This window comes from Limanda limanda, chromosome 1, assembly GCF_963576545.1.
Source record: "Limanda limanda chromosome 1, fLimLim1.1, whole genome shotgun sequence".
In the NCBI taxonomy this organism is placed as follows: domain Eukaryota; kingdom Metazoa; phylum Chordata; class Actinopteri; order Pleuronectiformes; family Pleuronectidae; genus Limanda; species Limanda limanda.
The window spans coordinates 11,018,951-11,036,120 of record NC_083636.1 but is presented as its reverse complement, the minus strand read 5'-3'; the positions used below and the strand labels follow the sequence as shown (position 1 = coordinate 11,036,120).

The window sequence follows — 17,170 nt, the reverse complement described above, 5'->3', positions numbered from 1 at the left end:
TAGACAACTGGTCAACATTTTAAGAAATTCTCTTAAGGTAGACTTGAGATACCATGTACAAGAGGTCAAGGTCACTGGGACCTTTTAACACCAAATTCTCATTAGTTCATTCTTGAGTTAAAGTTAAGGTTTGTATCAAATTTGCAGTAATTCCCTCAAAGTGTTTTTGTAATTTCGTGTCTCTAGCCACTGGCTGTCACAAGCGTGGCGTAACAAGACATACACTGCATGCACAGATCAGCACTCATAAATTTACTACTGCCTTAAGGGTTGTTCATTTACTCCTGAAACTGTCACTCACTGTCGGTTTAAGCTGCAGCTTTATTTCCCATTAATAATATATACACAAAAGATGTTGCACTAACAGTCCTCTGCCATTAAAGAGGGCATCCAAGGACAATTCCCTTCATTTTAGAGCTTTTTAAATATGTAGACGAACAAGACAAGTTGTCTGAAACAAAAAAGTTCATTCTGATAAGTCATCCTGATTTTGTCAACATAGACATTAGCATTGCCTGACTCTCTCTAATGCACCCCTCAACCCGGCCTGCTCCTATGGAGACGGGGGCCGCAGTGTTGCCGATTTAAGCAGCTGCTCATTAGAGGATGAATTGACAGCCAAAATAGACGGTTCCGTTTCAGGTGGGAGAAAAGCATAGTGGTGAAATACTGAGACGGAGCTAATGACCAATTTACTGTATTAAAAAAAATCAAAGACAAAAAACTTTCCAAAAGTATTCCCACTCTACACCAGGTAATTGTTTCAAATTGCGAGAATAGCATAGTAGTTGTGGTTCATGGACGGATGACAGGAAGTTAGTTTGTCTTCACAAATTTGACCAACCATGGAGTGTTTTTCAAACATCACATTTTTGTATCTGCACTGTGATGCAATTAAATATTTTACATCCACTTGTCCGAGACAAGTGGTAACCAGTATGGCACCATTACCAGAGGGAATGCTGGATAAATAAGGTGCTTAAAAAAGGCAGTGAACAAATTAAACTGCAGGGTGAGAATCTTCATCTCACTACCCTCCCGGACCCTCATCTTCAGGCCCTTGGTTAAGTGCAACCGTGTGTAGTTTATATAAGAGGGTTGGAGGCGCGATCAGAGCAAAGATCACCAGCAAATTACGGCGCTGAGTCACTCAGCCTCTGTCAGATTGTTTATAAAGCATTAGGGAGGGGAAACATGTGCATCCCTGGTAGATTGCACATAATTAGTTTGAGGCCAAGGTCACAAACAAACAAGCATGGGGATAAACATACGTATACAAACAAAATCACACACAAAGACACACTATTCACGCTTCTTCTCTCAAGCTCGGCTGTCTTCCTGTCTTGCTCTCTGAGGGGCAACAAGGCACAGCACCTATTAATTTCTTAAATGAATGGCCAGCCAATTGATAGTTGTTTATTGATGCTCACATTTTAATGCACAACACATGCCACATATAATTAATTACCTTCGATGTAGGGCGAGGTGATCCTAAGTATATTTTAATATGCTGATGTGCACAGATGATGATTTAACTAATTACATTTTTTCTCACCTAAACTTCACTTCACCACCGAGATTGAGGATGTTTCCTTTACCCCTAATTTCCATACAACAATAAACATATTGCCCAATCAATACATTTAAAGACTAACTGCTGTGGCCAATCTCCTAAGTGTTATTTTAGATTAGGGTCATTGACCTGACTGCAAAGAATTGGCACATGCTTTTTAAACTGTGCCAGAAAATGATTAGAGTATAGCTGTACTAAAACATGGTCCGAGTACATAACTCGTACATAATAATATGAGTCAAAAATGTTGATGTCTTATAATGAAAAATAAAGTGCATTAGAAAGTTTCTTCTGTTGCTCAGGTTTTTTTTGCTTTAATCCAGTGTTCGATTATAGTAATAACATGTTTTATAATAAAGGTAAAATTGAGGATGTAATGCAGCAGTGATAGTGTTCAGGGCAAATACACTGCCAGTCCAGGCAGACACGTTTAAAATTGACAGATGGCTCAACCATGACCGCTGAGAGCGAGGTCGTTTATGAAAAAGGGTTTCGGAAGAATTGATGAAACAAAATGAAGTTTGGTGCTGCCGTCTGCGTTCAATTATCTGCTCTCCAGACACCCTGGTTTGCTTTAGAAATATGCAAGACAATCATATTTCTTAAACCCACAAAGAAAAGCTCTTTCATACATAATGCTTACACCCTTAGAAAGCTCCTGCGAGAATGTCAGACCACCTGAACACTGTAGCATTCAACCCTGTGCGTACTATTAATAATCTGTATTTGTATTTCATGCTGACACACAATACAGCAAGCAACAACACTACCTAGATCGTATCTGTGCATTTAAACTCATCAGTGGCAAAGCACAGATGTTTGGTCCAAATCATTTTTTAATAGATTTCGCATTTAGGCTTTTATCTTCAACATAGTCAATTGACATCTTCACTGACAACAGACAATGAAACTAAGCTTCTATGAATATATCATTTAAACCATTCTCCCAATGCATGGCTCTTGATGAAGAAAATCAGGCATTTTAAGGGGAGTGATATTTAGGAATGTGTGCACTTTAGTGAGACTTGATTGAACTTAGGGGAACTGCTGGTACGCAGTCTTTTAAGTGTCATTTTGGTTAACAAGTGGTTTACACCAGCCTCTACACTCACACTGATAATATAAAGGATATCTGATGTAGTGTTTAATGCAGCACATTGATTTCAAATACCCCTCCTTGGCCCCACTTTCACACTCTGTCTAATACACTTGACAATGGACCTGTCTGACCCAGGTTTGACGATCAGGAGCATCATGAGAATTCCAGCTGCATCTTTGGCCCGGGGGACCACAAAAAAAAAAGAAAGAATCAAAAACCCTTTCTCAGCAGACAGGTAGAACCTGGCCTTTCAGAACTCAAGACAACACCTGGATATTTCAGTCCCCTTAAGTAGCTGCAGTGTGAGCACTACTCTCTTTCACGCTGCTTTCTGGAGTAACATCATTCCACTACATCAAGTCATCCTGTCAGCTTGGTGAAGATGTGTATGACGCGTACAGGCAGCTGCAGATCCGCTCCCACGCAGAGTCTGAGAGATTCACTTAATATCATTCAGTCTCTGTCTTTTGTTTGATATCTAATGTTGGCAAGAAAATGTTGTGGCCATTCTGAACCATCATTAGTGTGGCTGGCACACATAGAATCCGAGGGATAACTTGGCATAGTTATTGTAGTTCATGAATGTTGCTGTTACAGTGAATGTCTATCCAAACTGTGTTTGAAAAGTAAGCAACAAAAATAAAGCATTGCTGATGCAAAACTATGGGTCCATAAAGTGACTTATTTACACTTATTAACATGCCAACCACCAGGTGATGTTAGCAGATGTTAGCGACCTGAAGCGGGAGTTAGGGACATACTTAACGGCAAGACAGCTTCTTCTAAGGCGAGCCCAACACAGGTTGATCCGACCTTGGGGATCTTTTCTCCTGATCCAGAGCCATTAGGTGCAGTGTTCTGACAATCCTGCATAAAATACTTGCACACTTGACCAATTGGCGCTGATCCAAGCCCAACCCCACCAGTTTTTAAACATTCAGAAAGTACTACTCCTGAACAGGGACTCTATTTCGGAGGTAATTTCCCCAGCGATCGACCCAGAACTTGATTAAGACATTGGTTCCTCTAGTGGAAACGCAGCGAGGGAAAATAATGGGAAACATAAAAAATGAGTTGGCCACCAGACACGTGTTTGACAGGTCCTTGTACATATAATAGCTAATGCTTTGATTGATGAAGAAACGATTCATTTAGTTGACCATTAATTTAAAAAAGAATGAGTGTGATGGGCTAAAGAGTGAATCACAGGAGTTCCTGTAAAGTGCTGCTGATACCATTGAGAATGAACACCCCAGAGTGCAGCTTTTAAAAGCTTCTGCTCTTCGGCAGCTTTGAGATGTTGAAAATGTCTCAAAGGGAAACAAGCGCATCAAGGCAAACTTCTCTATTGGCAATGGGAAAGAAGTTATTTATTTACGATGGTGAACCTGCATTGAAAAAAACTTATTTACTTACTTTTGTGTAAAAGCGGTACACGAGTCAAGAAACTGTACAAAATTAGTTTGGGATTCTTTTCCGTCTTTCACTTAACTAACTAATGGGTGCAGCAGGTGCATGGAGTCAGCAGGAGACTGAGCATCTCCTGCATGTTTTTTAGTATAAAACTGTATGTGCGCATCTTCATCAAAGTTTATTTGCAGACAGCCAATTTCTCATGTTCACACACACACACACACACACACACACACACACACACATGCTTACCTGGATGCCGTCCAGCAGTTTGCTCATGCACCAGAAGCTGTCAGCCTCAATGTTCCTCAGAGCCTCTTCCTGGAGACTGGACACGTCAAAGTTTTCCACTTCTTCCTCTAGGAGAAGAGAGAGGAGAACAGAGCCGGTGAGAAATGAGAAGCACAGGAGACAGACTGAAAGAACCCGCAAGACAGGTGTAAGAAAATGGGAGAGGAGAAAGTTAAAGAAAGGCAAAAGGAGAGAGAACACTTTAAGCCGTACTGGCACAGCAGGGGCTCCATCACAAGCCCACTATTCAGACAGGAGTACAAAGAAGTCAGTGGTGTTTAGGGGAGGACAAATTATGGTGTGAAAGCTACAGGAAAGAGGTAAGGGGGAGGATTATGAAAGAGATGCATTGAAAGGAATGAAACCACTGAAAGTTTGGAGCACAGTAAAAAATAGAGATTAAATACTGGAAGGAGTGTAGCGGCATGTGGGGAGAAAATAAATGGCTGTCTAATAGGCCAGGCACATTAATATCCTCTTTTACAGTGTTTTTCTTTCATCCTTGCTTCAAACATTGAAAAATGTTACAAGGTCTCAGCCGGAGCTTCATTCTCCCAGTCGACCGGCCAGTTTGTTGGTTGATATGCTAAAGACGTATCAGACGTTTCCTAAAAACACACTGCAGACTGCGCAGAGGAAACAATCTCCGAGCAGTGAGCGCACTGAGTCCCCAGTCATCTCCAGCGGGCGACTTCAGCGGCGGGTGTCATCAGATGTCATTAATGGCAGCAGTGTGTGACTGACTGCAGGGGTTTTGACGGGCTTCTGACAAGCCACTGACAGCCAGTGGAGAGGAGATGGGACGAGACTGATAAACAATGATCTAGAGAGAGAGCGAGAAAAAAAAGGAAACAGACATAGAGAAAGAGAGAGATGGAGAGGAAGAAAGAAAGAGGAGCCAGATAGAAAGAGAGGAAAACAAAGTGCATCCACAATGAACCGAAGTCCTAGTAAGGATAGCTGCGCAAACGGTTTGTGTGTGTGCGTGCGTGCGTGCGTGCGTGCGGCCTCATGAGCAAACATTCCGTGTTGTGTTTGTATGTATGCATTTGTGTGAGTTTGTGCAATTCTAATACACGTTCACTTGCACACAATTGGGACCTGCCGGCGGTGCTCGGTATCCTTGACAACCCCAGCAGAATGTTGTCCAGGTTGTAATGAGCATGCTCAGTCTGACAGCCTGACAGGCAGACAGACAGACAGATAGACGGCACTGGTCTAGGACTACAAAGCGACTAACAACTCGGTATGTGCTTGCTTGTGTGTGTGTGCGTCCTCATCGTTGTCTTATCTCGCTTGAAGTCAGGTAAGAGTGGGCAGCAACACAGAGGCTATAGTTCCTTCATTTCTGTGACACCTTCCACATTATCGCACCTGCGACTGATCAAGGTGTCCAGACGCACAAAAATCTAATTTTGCTCACAAAGCCACCAGATGTTTAATACCAGATATGGAAATGGTCAGGGGCTGCATTGTTATTACACGTCAGTGTGGCAGTGCCGAAAAGAAAAATGTAATAAAGCCCTAGGCTACACATAACAGCCATTACTAGTGCAAATGTACAGCGATATAATCTGATGAAATCCAATTCTTGGAATGAGATCGAGTCTGCCAAAAGAAGTGACAACATATTCTAGGAGGAAGCGGAGGCAGAGGTCAGCCATCAAAAAATGTAAGAGAGGGACAGCAGATCGGATGAAAACTCACAGTATTTCTCCTCCTGAACTCAACTACAATTGACTGGACTAATTGTAGTGTTGGAGCAGCTGTTATAACAGTGCAGGAACAAAAGACGCCACCATCTGACCAATTTGAAGCCGGTATTTAATTTGATAGCTTCCCTATAGTGTTGCAGAAGACAATGTGAGTACGTGAATGCAGGCTCTCTGTGGGAAGCAGCGAACCTGGGCATTAAATTTGAAGTTGAAAAGATTAATTGTCAACAGACTGACTGGCAATTCGTGTGGTGTCGCCGCTGATTAACAAGGTGGTGAGTGTGCCATCACTCCGCCGTTCTGGGAGACCCAGAGGATCCCAAAGTCTCAAATCAGTCTTTGTCACGGCCAAAGCCTGGCTGTCGGGCGCGGTTCCAAACCTAGACCTTGACTCGGGAACAGATTAGAAGGGACAGCTGCTTTCCTGGAGTCCAGTGGTCGCGCTGGAATTGGGCATAGCTCATCACAATAACAAGGACACACGAGAGAGGAGGGAAGGAGAAGGGGGGTGAGAGGTGGAGAGGCCATAGCGGGAGTGACTAGATCACAAGGCAACGGTGCGACCTGTGATCGCCAGTGGCCCTGACGCAAACACCAATGACCAGCTCAGGTTATTATTCATTTTCATGGTCAGGTAGTCCACTCGCTGTTCACAATTACCAGAATGAAAGGGACAAAAGCAGTGGGCTGATTGTCTGATGATTTAGCAAACTGATTCAACTATCCAACATAAAAACGATAGAACAAGCAGCATGAGGTCGACCGCCTTTAAAATTCACCACGCTTTGCGTCTCAGTTGACCTGCCTTCAGAAGAAGAAATTGCTAATTACTTTCATAGGATCCATGCCTCAGTAGCAATTCCTTCACAATAATTCTCTTGGTAATTACTTCTGGAGCTCTGCCTCCACTCTAAGGAACAGCTGACAATATGTGTCTGGGACATGATCCGTGCAGAAATCCCTCACAAATAAGAAGCTGGGGAATTTCTGGAAGTTCAGGCTTCAGTGAGCCCTCACATCAGAGATCCGGAGTCTCGGTGGCTTTGGCTCGGTGTGAGATGTTCCTCCAAAATAATCTTTTGCCAAATAATATTCTCGGGCTGTCGAGGCAGCGGGTCAGACGCAAAAAGTCATTGTGGCAGAAGTCCTTGTTTGATATGGCCAACTGTCAAGACAGACCCACACCCACATACACACACACACAAACTCCCACACAATCAAAGATGAGCAGGCCTCTGAAGATGGGCATTTGTCCTCCTGGCAGAAGAGAGCAGCACACACAGACCACAGACAACTCTGCACCCACAAACAGAAACAAACACGCAACAGTAACTGATTGCAAAGGAGTAACTAAGAGGGTTTAAAGTAACAGAATTTCTTTCATGTTTGGTCTTGATGTGACAGGAAAAAAAAATTACAAGTGATAGATACTGTTATAGACAATGATACCTAAACCTGGGTTATGGACATTGGCCGATACCTACAGAGAATAATTGGACATTTCAAATTGTTATTTATTAGGAGGCTGTATGCCTCACCAGAAGAGACTCAGGCTATTATGTTATGTGTAATGCACAATCAGGCTGCTTTCTTAACTTTGTGAAATCAAGAGTGTGCATACCTCGTCCAGGCCCAACAGATCCATTGAATTGGAATCATGTTCATTTGGACATAGTTCTAAAACCTTTGAGGATACATAGAAACTCAGCAACACATTGGTGGTAGCCCTATTTGTTATCATGCTGAGGATGGAAAAATCCTACTCCCTATGAAACTACATTTAAGTCAACTAGATCCGGACTTTTATTTGGATCCGCACCAAATCACACAGTAATAGATATCTGTCCTAAATCTGTGGCAAGGTTTTTTTTTCCTGCAAACAAACCAACAAACAAACACCAGGGGTGAAAACATAACCTCCTTGACAGATGTACCAAACAAAGGTATATACATTTATGGAACTGATATTTTTCCTGGAGGTGGTTGATTAAGTTAGCTGTGTTATAATTTGCAGTGTGACTGCAACAACTAATAAAAACACATACTGTATGTAGCCATAAAACATGCTAGCACATCGTGTGAAAACCTTTTTTTTTAGCTCACTCAATATTAGGGTCTGTACCAGCTTAATGCAGTAAGCATACTTAGACATGAACATAGAGAAACAGAATTGAACTGAATAGATCTGCCCTACTGTCACCAATATCCAATGCAGTCAGTGTTGGACCAACATCTGTTATCAATATCGGATTAGCCCATCATTAATAGATACAGAGGGCCATATTTAATTTATGAATCTAAACTTTTTCGAACAACCCAAGTTTGGAGCAAACTCTCATTTATTTGACACAGTTTCAGCTCTGCCACTTGTTGTCTCCTCTCCCACATCAATAAGAGTCTCCTTTCGCTTTTTACACCTCGACTTTCCTCTGTAAGTCTCTTGATCTCTCCATTGCTACATCAGTGCTTTCCCCCTCGATTCTCCCTCCTCCCTTATTCCCTCCACTTCTACACAGCCATTTGACATCTCCTCTGTTGCTATTCCTACCCTGCCTCTCCAACCATCCCCACCTTAGCCATCCACCCCCCCCACACACACACACCCGCGCCACTCTTCTTCACCTTTCGTCCTATTGGCCACGGAGCCAGCTTTCTGCCAGGCCCCAGGGTTTATTTCCTGTTTGTCCTGGCGCAGGGGGCAACTTGTCCAGAGAGACCAACTGCTTGGTCGCTGCCAGCTGTGAGCACTTGGCACAGCTTGGCATGCGGAGCCAGGTTACACCTCCTGAGACCGGGCGCGGGCACGTACACACAGACACGTGCACGCAGACACACAAACACACATTCGCCAGTGCTGCCATCTGCTCTTTACAACTATGGGCCACAAGGTAATGTGATGTAAGATGATAAACGAGCTGGTCCGGCCTGATGTAATCATAAAGTGTGTGTGTGTGTGCGCTGAGTATGAGAGTGAGTGTGTGTCTGTGCAGACAGCAATTGGCAATAAAAAACAGTCCCATTTGACAACCTTCTGTTGGTTCAGATTAATCACAAGCAATCCTGAGTGTCTGACTGCCACAGACAGGGCGCACGCGAATTGCTTTAACTAGATTCCACCATCAAAAGTTTATAAGATCACATGAAGTGGTGCAGTCATTACTTATCATTTACAGCAGCAGTGACGGTAAAATCTAATGGATATAATGACTTACAATTTGTGTGGTGAATCCAGACATTTCACAATCCTCTTTCCACCTTTAGAATGACACCACAGCTGAGGACTTCACCAGCGTCGGCTGCGAGTGAGACACGTACAGTCACTCTTACACGCCCCCCCCACACACACACACTCCACCTCTCATTTAGGCTGCAGCAAGATTTTCCCCTCTGTGGCACAATTAGTGTGATAACACCGATGCTAATGAGAGCTGAACATTTTCCAGAGATGTGGCATTCATACTGTTGGATAATTAAGAAGAGAGTCGACCTGGCATACATAGTGTCACCCCCCCACCCCCACCCCACCCACACCCACACACACACACACACACACACACACACACACACACACACACACACACACACACACAACTGTGCAGAATCGCAGGCGTGCTGAGCCCAGGGAGAAGAGAATTAAGCAGGATGTGAAGATATGGAAATAGACAGCTAGAGGTGACGAGAGGTAGGAGTAGGTGAGTGTGTGTGGTCTAGGTAGGACTCATGTGATCTTAATCTATTCACACGGTCAAACTATGGAGAATTCTAAAGACGTTCATTAAGTTGGGGTAATATTAGGTTAAAGTAATGGTAAGGTTAGGCTGAGGCGGCTTGGCTTGCTAGTGTCCATCATTTACGTAGAGAAGAAATATAACGTTTAGTGGCTTACTTAACTGACAGGTCAAGAGGGCAGTTAGAAGTCCAGCTGATAGTGAGCGCCCTCTTCTGGTTCATGAGGCAAACTTATTCAGACGGTCTGATGCACTCCTCGATTGAATATTTTAAATCAAAATAGGTCATTAAACTTCAAATATGACCCCACACACACACACACCCACATGTTGAAATGAATGTTTGAATTTCGAATACAAACTGACAGCCCAATAACAGGATATATAAAATGTTAATCAAAAGGAATTCATTATTTTTCTCTCTCATTTAATCCTGAAAAAACGTTTCCTCGACTCTTAGGGTTTAAGAGAGACTTATCTTAATTCTGCTTTCTAGTTTCAAAGAAAGGCAAGTCATCCTATGTATTAATTTTCTTAAAAGTTACAAGGGATGTCTCTTCAAAGTTTATTGCTAAGCCTGCTCATTGAAAGCATTGAGCTTCAGCCTCACAAGCGATAAGGAACGCTTTAGGCTCTAAAATCTACACAATGTTCTCATCTCCCACTATCTTCACTTTGTGCTGTATGTCCATACATCAAACGGCAGGCCCCCGCAGCAGCTGTTGGCAAGATAATGTAAGACCTTGACATCAAATAGAATACAGCTATTAATACCATATCTGGCTATGTGCAAAACATAATGATCCACTTGCCCCAAGGTAAAGAATGTCATGTATAAGGGAGCTTTAAGTGTTTAGTGTTGAGTAAGGCCAGCGCGTCGCATTAATAGTTGCTGCCACTTCCCAGCACTGTATTGGCACTACAAAACCTCCTCATCACCACACCTCGTACTGGCCTGTGGCACAGTTGTTCAACACGCATGTGTGTGTGTGAAAATGTGACTCAACATGTGTGCAGCTGGCGACATACTCCGCCATCGTGTAACCATGGCAATGCCAGAGGGATAGCCTGTTTGTGTGATCCTCTCCAGCTTTCTAATTTCAGAGCGATAACATGCAGGAGGAGGATAGGGCATTGGTGATCAATAGCACAAATCATAGCGGGAGCAACAGGATGGTTCCTGGTAGAGCTTATCACTCATAGCCACTGCAAGGGGGGAGCAATCTGAAACGGCAGACGGTAGATTTGACAGGAACCCAAATGGCAAGTCAAATGGCATGGAGCAGAACATAAAAACATGATGCTGCATTTTAGTCAAGTTTAGTTTCTTTAACCAACCAGTAGCAATTTTGGGACTCAATGTCCTAGGGCCTGTTCTTAGAATGTGCACTAACTAATTTAAGCCAAAGTGCTGTTATCAGGCTAAAATGATCCTGTTAATTCTCACCAAGTTGTAGAGGAAATGGTCAAAACTATTTTGTATTTTATCATTTAATCCACATCCCACAAATGTATCTATAAGGATGAAAACCATAAGCATCTGAGAGGGAAAAAGCAATGATCCTGACCCATTGCAGGTTTGGGCTGGATGACAGCGTCGGATGAATTTTAAACCAACTTTAAAGAAACCAAGAAATCCAGACTCAAAAAAGTAATTAACCAACTACGCCACAAATGTTTAGGGTTTCTTGTGTCTGTTTTATTATCATTACATCATGTAAATAAATTTGGGTGTTGGAATACAATTCAAAGATATCTCCTGAGGCTGTGGGAACTAACAACAGTAAACAACAGGGCGGCTGTGGCTGAGGGGTAGAGTGGTCGGCCTCCAACCTGAAGGTCGGCGGTTCGATCCCCAGTCTGAACCATCTGCATGCCGAAGTGTCCTTAGGCAAGATGCTGAACCCTCAATAGCCCCCCATAGAATAACAAAGTGCTGCAAGTAGATGCACTGTATGAATGTGTGTGTGAATGGGTGAATGTGAAACTGTACTGTAAAGCGCTTTGAGTGGTCTTCATCAGACTAGAAAAGCGCTATATAAATACAAATCCATTTACCAAATCCATTTAAAAGATAAGAGTTACTCAGCAAAATAACTATAAAGTGTGATGCAATAGTTAGTGTACATGCAGCCCTAGTTCGTTATGACAACAGGACTGAAAATGACTGTCATAGTGACACATGAGATTGAATGCATGTGGCTTGAAGCTCACCTTTATTAATCAGTAATTCATATTAATCTGAGATGGAGACTTTCCTGGACACCTGTTTGTATCAGACAAGCTTTTCTGCTCCTCACTTTTCTTTCATGTCTTATATAAAGCTTTTTGTCTTGCCTTGTTGTTAACATGACCTTGCGTTGCCCTCTGTACTTGCATTGTACGGGCTTTCATTGTGCATGAGAATGGTCAAAGCCTAGGGGCCAAATTATCTCAGAAAGCAAGTGGCTCATCTGATGCGTCAAAAACCAAAAGTGTTTATAGTTGTTCTGAACAGCCACACTTGAAGGCAAAGTCATAGGCGAGAGGAGATGCAATATAATTTTGATATGGAGATACTGTTGCACAATTTCTGACGTCCTCTCCTGAAAAGCACCGATCGGGTTGCACTCAGTTGAAAGGGATGGAAATTGTTCCTTTCTCAACTCTGCACAGCTGACCAATCTTGGCTCAAAGTGGATTTTAATGTCACCTATTCAGACCTGGCAAGTCACAGATATTGTTGCAAGCATCATGCCCTCATGTTTCGTTTCAATAATCTTTTTTAAATTATTCCAAATAAGACAAACGCGTCCTTGTGAGCTCTTTAAAGTTCAAACCATTCCCCTTCCACTTAAGAAGGAGTTCCTGTTGTGGGCGGACATGGCTCAGGAGATAGAACGGCCGTCTAGTGATCAGAAGGTTTCTGATTGGATCCTTGGATTCTCGGACTAACATTTTATAAAGGGGCTGACAGCCCTTCCAAGAAATTTCAGGAAACTATCCAGACTTCAGTGCACGTCTGAGAGCAGCTACAGTATCTTTCTACTCGTCTAACCAGTAGAGTGTAAGCATTAAGCAGGTTATTAATCTACATGTAAAGTCAAATCCCTTGCACTCGTTCACATTCACTTTATATAGACCCTCTGCCTGCATAATCTAGGGCTTTTAGGCGCTAGGGGAATGTTTACAAAGTGTAAGTGAAGGATCAGTCCATTAAGTCATTAGTCTGTGGAATCTAAAGGCTTAGGGGGAAAAAGCATGAGGGGAACAGTAAAAAGCAGACATTATGAATGGCAGCAGACACATTTAAAAACACACACACACCCGACATGCAGAGTGGTGAGATAGACACCTGCTGCGTGCACAACAGTGTGAAAATGCGTCTGAGCACGATTCATGTGTCTTTGTGCATGAGTGATATAGTTTCAAATATGCCAACAAATCTGAGATGGGTTTATGTCTGCTTGTGTGTCTTTGTGTGTGCGTCTGCATGCATGCATGTGTGCACATGATCATGATGCAACCCCAAACACCACACGCCACCAGCGCGGCAGCAGGGTAAGATGACTGTTTCAATTGCCTCCAATTGCATCAGGTCAAGCGGAACGCGTCTCGCTGGTGACAGAATGATAAAACAGATTTTCTTTTTTCCAATCACACGGCTGACAGAGAGAAGGAGAAATAGAGATTTGGAGAGATCTGAGGCTTCTCGCCGAGGAGAGTTTCAATTTATGGCTTTTTATAGTCAAGTAATTAACTTAATCTAAAAATATTCAATAACCCCAGCGATTATTCACAGGAGATAAATCATGTTTTGACAGAACTATTTCTCTGGATCATTTCAGGGCTCTATTGCTTTTTATCAGGAGCTGTGAGAGATTGTCTGGTAATACGAGGAAATAAGATCAGGTCAGATGCAGATGAAAGCACAACTATTGGTATGTGACAATGGTCTGTGTGATTTAACTGGTCATTTCTACACAATGAGCCAAAACATGAGACCCTCTCAACAGAACTTACAGAACAACAACAACTAATGAAGTACACTGCGAGGGGCTAATCAGGAGAATTTCCATTTTTGTAATAACGTTTTCTGTCTCTACCCGCTCAACACTTCTTGCGTGAGTGAAAGCAATTACCAGACTTTTATCCTGCTCTCTGTCACGTATTTAGATTTTGTGGAATCACTTTGATTTTTAAACAGGCTAATAAATACTTTCTCACGTTCCCTCACCTCTGGGTTTGGTTGGGTTTTGCTCTGGCATAAACAACCTTCACACTTGTTCAAATATTCACCAAACAATTGTAAAAAAAACAGAGAGATAGAGGGAAGGAGAAAAAGGCTTTAACATAAAAAAAACCTGCCTTTGCGTCAATACAGACTTATGTGAAAGCATTGATGTGCAAAATCTACAATATTGTTATTGCTATACAAATGTAATTTTTAATGAATTGTAACTTCCACTGAAAACATTCATCCATTAAATAAGAAATACTAACTCAACTATATTCAATATGCATCAATATTTAACATTTTCTTCTAGAGCAAGGACTTTTTAAATCTTAAGGATGGCCTTGTGCGTGCAGTGCAGTGCAGCACTGACACTGGAGCACTGACATGTGAGAGCTCATGACAGTTTCACATTTTACAACTCCGCTAGCAAGATGTTGACAAAGGGAATAACTCATAACCCCAAGAAGTCGAGTGTCAGATTTGTCAAAGGGAACTGGCAAATTCTCCAAGCCACCAACTGAAGAAGTGAAATTATCAGTTGTAATTCATTCTGCTGATTTAAAAGCCACAAATATGGTGTTCAGGACAGCTCGATACGTTTTGAACTAACTCTTTCTAACAAAGACAGAAAAAATAAATACTTGAAAAGCTGCTGAATAACATATATTTAAAATAATTACTATTACTTTACCCCAGAAATAGGTGATTTGGTTATAAACCAAATAGTGGAGTGGAGACTGAGACAAAGCTCAAGCGAGGAGAAGGAGAAAAAGAGGCAACGCCAAAGAAGATAGAAGAATGAATCTCCAACTGTCGGCCTAAATGATGCCTACATCGAGTCAATAATCTCGCCCAATGATTAAAGCAGAAGAAATTAGAGAAAGCAAAAGTAGATAAAGAACAAAGTAGAAAGGACAGTGTTCCTGCTGGATGTCAGCAGCTGTGCTCAGGCAACCACTAAGCAGCTCATTAGAGCTAATAACAGCCGTTAATCAGAGGGAGACTCGGAATAGAAGGCTCAACCAACAGTGGCCAGACCATGGGGAGAAAGACGCCGATATTAGTTAACCGCCTACTGGCCAAGATCCACTCCACGGACTTCTCAATCTATAGACGGACAAACGAGCCGAGGGAAATGGATACGGAACAGGAGAGTAGAGGAGAAGAGGAGGAGAGGAGAGGCGAGTAGAGGACAAAAAAAGGAAATACAAAAAAAGAAAAGGCAGAGACACTTTAATCCCCCCGAAGTGAGAGTGCAAATGAAATACAAACGAGCACAGCGTGGAAGAGCACGCTGTGCTCCGACTAAAGCTCTGTGCCAGTGGACAAACAACAGAGCAGAGAGATATGATGGAGAATGTGGAGGAGACAAAAGGAAACGTCAGGATAAAACACAGTATCACGCTGAAAGGGCCAAAACTGCTAAGAGTGAACCAGACGAACCGAACATAAAACCAAACTGCAGCCTATTAAAGAATATAAACTGAACTGATGGATTCAGGCAGATTATTGATTTAGCAGCTGATGATGCTCCAGTTGAAGTCTCAGAAGAGGATATACACAGTTTCTAGTGTCAGTTAGATGTAAGCTTCTGTTTTCATCAAGTCAGTTCAGACTCTGCTTGTTACACACAAGATATCAGCTTCAGTCCATGTTCAGTGTATGAGTGTGTGTGTTCGGGGCAGCTCGCCTCACCAGTCTGGGCCGTGTGTGTGTGTGTGTGTACGTGTTGTGTAGTGTTACTCTGCTGCAGGCATTTCATCCCAGCTGACTGACAGTCTACTTCCATCTTCCCTGTTCGGTCCCTGGGTGCTTCACCTAGCTCTTCCACCAGCCATCTGCAATGCTGTGCCCTCCCTCCCTCGCCAAACACACGCACACACAAACACACACACAATGACAATGCAGAGGCTGTGTGTCTCCATACATGTTAAAACGGCCCTTTCTGCACACTCGCCTTTTCAAAGACACATTCAGCAGTTCTCTCACTCTCTTCTAAGGCTTTGTACTAAACGGTTGTCCACTATATAGTTATTAAGGTTCTTCAATTGCCCGCTTGTGGTACATTACCAGCATTTAGGTTGTCCATCAATTCTAGTATAAGAGAAAGCAGGCTTCCTTTGCAGGTGGGGAGAAACTAGGCACTAGTACTGTGTAGAATGGATCACACAGATACACACTATCAAAATGATACACAGTGAGAGTATGCATGTAAGCCGAGTGTCTGCACATTTAATGGATTGTATATAAACGGGGACCACAAAAAGATACAAGCCCTCCTCTTCCAAGTCTTGATTCTTTTTATTCACGCACAAATAACCAAATAAACGTGTATTAAAAAGCAATGAAATCACTGAGAGACAGACAACAATTTGTTACTGCCCAATCTTCAATCTGTAGCCCTAATGTGGTAAAACAGTCCCCGGTGTGTGGTTAAAGAAGCAGCTGAACAAAACGATATCCAGCATCTGCGTGTTCTGAAAGAATCACAGTCAATTAAAGTTAAACAACTGCAGCGACTAAAAGAAGAAATGTTGGCAACGTGAGGCTTCTTTTGTTATTTAGAAATACACCGGCGAAGAGAAACTGAAGACAGATCTACACACACCGTCAACAGTGTCAATAACCTTTGTTTGGCTGCAGTTAGCTGTTAATTACAACATGGGGTGAGTTAATCTCCCCCTTTTCCTATTTTCTCAAATTGGTAGCAATATGGCATTTTTTTGTTGCTGTGCAGTAAATGTGATATTTCTTTTAAACTATGTAAAATTTCAATGGAACGAAAACAGGAGGAAAGCTGATCTTACTGAAGCCGAGTAAAAAGTTGCGTGTGTATAATTTACAAATGTGCCCTCAGCAGACACCAGTTGCTCTGCATAAGTGATAGAGAGCATGTTGCGAGAGGAAGTACACATTTTCTGCATTTGCAAAAGCTGAAAGTAGCTTTCCGGGAAAAAAAGAGTGTGTCTAGGGATCTGAGATGTCTTCGTGTTTTAAAAAGGCCTGCGAGTCGGCGACAACGCACACACACAGACAGCTTCCACAGTAGTGTCAGGACCTCAAATGCACAGTCATACTGCTCCTCTTGCTCCTTGTTCGCTCCATCTCTCTTAACAAGCACAACCACACATCACT

At 42.5% G+C, this 17,170-nt stretch overlaps 1 protein-coding gene across 1 annotated transcript in view; it reads right to left on the bottom strand.

Annotated features, from left to right (window-relative positions):
- tbc1d22a (TBC1 domain family, member 22a) overlaps positions 1–17,170 on the bottom strand; it is a 126,308-nt gene that overhangs the window by 57,896 nt on the left and 51,242 nt on the right. The window contains exon 10 of the mRNA XM_061075729.1: positions 4,338–4,444. Coding sequence (XP_060931712.1) covers positions 4,338–4,444 — 107 coding nt within the window. The remainder of the gene's footprint in view (positions 1–4,337; positions 4,445–17,170) is intronic.